At 41.4% G+C, this 6,000-nt stretch overlaps 1 protein-coding gene across 2 annotated transcripts in view; it reads left to right on the top strand.

Moving 5' to 3' along the window:
- Positions 1-252: 252 nt before the first annotated feature.
- Positions 253-6,000, top strand: part of LOC123631589 (cytochrome P450 3A4-like) — a 29,387-nt gene continuing 23,639 nt past the window's right edge. For both annotated transcript variants that reach the window (XM_045541379.1, XM_045541378.1), the window contains exons 1-2: positions 253-421; positions 5,309-5,402. In XM_045541379.1, the coding sequence (XP_045397335.1) occupies positions 351-421; positions 5,309-5,402 (165 nt within the window). In that variant the 5' untranslated portion in view covers positions 253-350. The remainder of the gene's footprint in view (positions 422-5,308; positions 5,403-6,000) is intronic.

The following is a 6,000-nucleotide window of genomic DNA, read 5'->3' as shown; positions in this document are numbered from 1 at the left end:
TTGAATTTATAATATGAACCCATAACTTTTGGACTTAGTGATAACACTGATTGAGTTTCTATGATTGCCTACAGAGTATGAACTCTAGGAAGGTCAACGTGTGTGTGTATGTGATTCTTTGCCAACTGCCAAAGTGGACAGGGCTCGTCTGACTGCAGGTGGAGCACAGCTAGCCATGCTATTGGCTGCAGCTCTGGCCCTGCCTCCTTTCTCAGCACATAACCATCCCAGAGAAGCTCACTGAATCACCTCTGAGCTGGGAAGGAAAGCTCCACATCCATAGCCCACCAAAGAGCAGCACACAACTGAGAGAACAACTCAGAGAAGAGAACTGAAGAAGGAAAGTGGAGATGGACTTCATCCCAGACTTTGCTCTGGAAACCTGGGTTCTCCTGGCTACCAGCCTTGTGCTCCTCTATCTGTGAGTATTTGTCCAGGCTCCACTGTTATGTAACTTTAGACATGGAGTACTATCTGGCCCCTCTTTCTCTTATCTGTTTTGAAGATGAAAGGAGATAATTGAAAAGAACTTGCTTAAATGTTGGAAGCTACAAAAACATACAAGTTGTAAATCTTAAGAAGATCTGTGGAAGGAATAAATAAAACTCCCTTTACACCATCCATCTCCCAAGTTCTCTGTCTAGGAGTGTTTAGTGACAGCATTTTTTCCTGGGGCTGATTTCTGATTGACCATGATTTTGGACCTAGACTAATCAACCAGAATTCAGCAGAGACAGATTACAAACAACTGGGCACTGTGTGCTTGGGATCCTCACCCCCTTCCCAAGCTCTGGGGTCTGTAGGCACTGCAGGGTGTGGTCTGGTGATTGTCTATTTAACTACCTCTCTGGGATCTGTGTCTGAGGCAAGATATGTGTACAGGGATTGTTCTCTGTAAACCTGGATGGCTCCTGCTCCCTGGCTTTCCACCCCAATCGTGATCTACACGGGCACCATGGAGTACCCCAGACTTCATAGGAGGCTTTCTCTAGCCTTCTACCAATTTTCTGTGCCACCCACAGAACTCTTCTTTCTCGTATAATTCAACTCCTCCACCCAGTAATATGCACAATTATTTACCTCTCAATGGTGGATACTAATTTATTTATTTTTTTAAAGCATATTATGGCGGTACAAAAGTTTAGGTTATGTATATTGCCCTTGCCCCCTGCCCACCAAATCAGAGCTTCAAGTGTGTCTATCCCCTAGACAGTGTCCATCACACTCATTATGTATGTATACACTCATCCCCTCCCCCACCACATTTGTCTGAGACCCAATTAATGTTACTCCTAAATGTGCTCTTAGGTGATGATCAGTAAAACCAATTTGATGGTGAGTATATGCGGTACTTATTTTTCAATTCTTGGGATACTTCACTTAGTAGAATGAGTTCCAGCTCTATCCAGGTAAATACATGAGGTGCTATATCACCATTGTTTCTTATGGCTGAGTAGTACTCCATGGTATACATATACCACATTTTATTGATCCACTTATGTATTGTTGGGCGCTTGGGTTGTTTCCACATCTTTGCAATTGTGAATTGTGCTGCTATAAACATTCGAGTGCAGATGTCTTTTTTATAGAATGTCTTTTGTTCTTTTGGGTAGATGTCCAATAATGGGATTGCTGGATCAAATAGTAGGTCTACTTGTATCTGTTTAAGGTATCTCCATATTGCTTTCCACAGAGGTTGCACTAGTTTGCAGTCCCACCGCCAATAACAGACAAACTGAGAACCAAATCAAAGACTCAATACCCTTCACAACAGCAACGAAGAAAATAAAGTACCTAGGAATATATTTAACTAAGGAGGTAAAAGACCTCTACAAGAAGAACTATGAAACACTGAGGAAAAAGATAGCAGAGCATGGAAACAAGTGGAAAACCATACCATGCTCTTGGATTGGAATAATCAACATTGGTAAAATGTCTATACTACCCAAAGTGATCTACATATACAATGTAATCCCTATTAAATTATCAACATCCTTTGTCACAGATATAGAAAAAATAATTTTATGCTTCGTATGGAACTAGAGAAGACCCCGTTTAGCAAAAGCAATTTTAGGCAATAAGAACAAAATGGGAGGTATTAATTTACCAGACTCCAAACTATAGTACAAGGCTGTAGTTATTAAATCAGCTTGGTATTGGCACAAGAAGAGGGACACAGACCAGTGGAACAGAACTGAGAATCCAGATATAAAATCATCCTCATATAGCCATCTAATCTTTGACAAAGCAGACAAAAACATACTCTGGGGAAAAGATTCCTTATTAAATAAATGGTGCTGGGAAAACTTGATAGCCACATGTAGAAGACTGAAACAAGACCCATACCTTTCACCTCTCACAAAAATAAAATCACGGTGGATAACAGACTTAAACCTAAGGTGTGAAACTGTTAGAATTCTAGAAGAAAATGTGGGAAAAACTCTTATAGACATTGGTCTAGGCAAAAAATTTATGAAGAAGACCCCAAAGGCAATCACAGCAACAACAAAAATAAATAAATGGGACCTGATTAAATTAAAAAGCTTCTGCACAGGCAAAGAAACTGTCAGGAAAGCAAACGGACAACCTACAGAAAGGGAAAAAGTTTTCACATGCTACACATCTAATAAAGGGCTGATAACTAGAATCTATTTAGAACTCAGGAAAATTAGCAAGAAAAACTTAAACAACCCTATCAAAAAGTAGGCAAAGGATATGAATAGAAATTTTTCAAAAGAAGACAGAAGAATGGCCAACAAACATGAAAAAATGCTCAACATCTCTAATCATCACGCAAATGCAAATCAAAACCGCAATGAGATATCACTTATCTCCAGTGAGAATGGCCTTAATCAAAAATCCCAAAACAATAAATGTTGGCGTGGATGCCAACAGATAGGAACACTCAATTGTGGATATTTAGAGCAGAGGAGATCTGGAGGAAATCTTGAAGTTTTATTCTTTCCTTTCACCTTTTTCTTCTAGTGTCTGAGAGGTTAGCATTAGTATAGAGCTTTATTTCTCCCCTGATAATAATCTGCAAGAGGACTGAAAAGCAGGAGCCACAAAATGCAATCTAGGTTACCTTAATCTGTCAGTCTAAGGTAGTATGTGGGACTGTGAGCCAGTGATGATATATAAGGCGCCCAGAGAGCAGACAGGATAAGTTGAGAGAATATTCCTTATCCCTCAGGGCCCAACCTGCAGAGATACTTGTGAGTCCTGGCCCACATTAGAGAGACTTCATGGCAGATGGGTTGGCATCTCACCTGCTTAAAGCCTAAGCACAGGGACACTACCTGTGTCACTCTGTGTGTGGTGTCCCTGGTAGTGAACCTATCGTAGACATTCAGGCTGCCTGGCAAACATACCTTAGCTCTAGAAGACACTGGTGCAAAGCAGGAGTCAGTAGCTGTAGCATAGACAATACCCTATTTATGGAAACACAATTAAACACAAGATAAATTATTGGCTTTTTCTCTAAGCTTCCATTGTACCAAAAGGAACATTACCAAAAAGAGGAGAGCTGGAAAGAAACTAAGAAATTCACCCAGCCTGTACTCTGCTTTATATGGTCCCATGTGAGTTTAGAAACTAGACTAGATGTTTTCTTGGGGGCCAATGCTGATCACAAATTAGCTTCATTGCATGCCTTCGTTTGAGAGATCATGTACCATGTCAAAGTTCAGAAACAGATTAGTTTAATGGGTTTGCCATGGTTACAATAAAAAAGGAAAGAACTGGAATGGGAATGACCAAGGCCATCCTGGTTTTAGCAGTTGGTGGAGAGACTTCCACTAATGCTTCTGGAGGAAGGATCCAAGTGGGCCTAGCTGAGCAGCCTCTGCGTGTCCTTCAGATACACATACTTTCACGCCAGTTTTCAGTTTTATTTTATCACTTAAGATTTACTGGATTTTGACAGAATATTTGGAAACTATCCTGGCCTAAAAGTTAACCTATAAAGAAGAGGAAATAAGGTCTTAATTCAATTATCTGCAACAGTTTACAGTTATTTATGTAATGTAACATAATTTATCTTACGCTATCAACAAGAAGGAAGCTGAACTTTGGAAGGCCCTTCTCTTTCAGCTACAAACGCCTGTGGGAAATGTGGCACCATTTATACACACCATACTTTTCAGCCACACTTTCCCCATTTGCCTCTATGGGGCCAACCTTATGCGCCTAGAAGCTTCAAGGTTAGCTCAGTGCCTGGGAGCCACTTTCCTCAGCCTCACTACTTCCTCCCTTCTGCAATCAATCAGTAGCACCACATTGGGTAGGTCTGCAGGGATCCAGAACCACCAGTTGGAGGAAGCCATACATGACACACCAGTGATGTCTGCACCAGCGTTAGTGGATTTTTGTACAGAGGAAGTTGAATGCAGAGGCAGTAAAATGACTGCTTTGTAATTGGCCATCTTGGGAAACATGAGTGTGCCTGGCACTGTGCTTCTCAGGGATCACCCATTAAAGGACCACATTCCACAAGAGGAGGAAGGGCCTGGAATGCATTCTGTAGTCATTGATTCCTCTGCAGAGTGTCATTCTGGGAACATACAGGTGAAACATCCTTCCCTATACCTCAAATTAACGAGATCATCTGAACAGGGACACTTGGGTATACATAAAAAGTGCTCACTTTTCTACAAGTCCAATGGAAGCCTTGAACACTGTTGTCATTTTATAAAAATACAAACACTGTGACTCCTCCAAGATCTCCTTCTGAAGGTAGTTTTACAAAGAGCCAGATATTAAAACAGGGTCAGATTTCAGAAAGCAGGGAAAGCATAAGCCTCAGGGCACACCATAGGAACGGTGTCACCATAGGCTATTGGTGACCCTCTGTGATTGAGCACATGCACTTACACAAAATCACATAATCAGAGCAGAAGAAAAAAACCTTACACCTTTTCTACTGAGAACAAGAACTTCCAAATCATGGAATAGTTAATTTACTAAATGGACATAAGAGAATGAAATGCCCTGGAAGAATTCTAGTCTGAATCACTCAAGGAGCATTCACTTTGGGGGACATTTATGAACTATTCATTCCAGGATTTCAACCCTGAAGATTTCAGCTCCTTTTAGCTGATCATTCTGACTTTGGGTGTGTCTCACACAGGAGGCAGGAAAGAAGATAGTGGGTGAATGTAGCTGTTGCCGTTGGAGTTGCAGTTATTCAGTATTGCCTAGGCATGACTCCTCTCTCTTGGCTAATGCAGTTCCTTAGTCAGTGACAGGACAGCTCCCATATGTATAAAACCACAATCCCTATTACTTGGCTTTCTCTTTCCCTTTATAGATATGAGACTCATTCACATGGACTTTTTAAGAAACTGGGAATTCCTGGGCCCACACCTCTGCCTATTGTGGGAAATGTTCTGTCTTACCGCAAGGTGGGTTTTTTTGAACTCTCTCTTTTGCTTCTTATGCTTGCAAATACCAGATTATTCCATTGGTTACAATGCCCCTCCTCAGGAAGAAGTTCTGAGGTTTCACACTTCAGAAATGATGTCTAGACCCCAGCCAGAGCATAGCCACGTTCACCCCGGGGCTCTGTTTTCTATTCTCAGGAGCTCAGGTTTGGCTCAGCTGAACAGCCCAGATCTCTGGCAGATCAGGACTTAATGTTCAGAGCTTGGTGTTCAGACTTTGTGAGCAAAGTCTTTTTGCCTAGTGCATATACACAGGAACTTACAGTCATTCTTGGTATTAGGAGAAATGCAGGCAGGGAGGGGCCCTAGTAGTGGCTCATTAAGCTGTGTGCACCAAATTCAAACTTTCTTGTTTAGCAAGAGCAATCGCATAGCCTTGTTTTCCTTCCTCCTTCACAGCTTGGAAACTTCAGTTGTATTCATGGGGTGATTTGCACCTACTTGAATTCTCTCAAGAACTGCTAAATTCCCTCTGGGTACTTCATAGTTGTACCCCAGCTTTTGCTCTCCATGGTATATTTTGGAAATTTACAAGGCAGAACAAGAGAGTTCTGCTTTG

Source organism: Lemur catta, chromosome 2 (genome assembly GCF_020740605.2).
Source record: "Lemur catta isolate mLemCat1 chromosome 2, mLemCat1.pri, whole genome shotgun sequence".
NCBI classification, from domain to species: domain Eukaryota; kingdom Metazoa; phylum Chordata; class Mammalia; order Primates; family Lemuridae; genus Lemur; species Lemur catta.
This window is presented reverse-complemented; position numbering and strand designations above follow the sequence as displayed.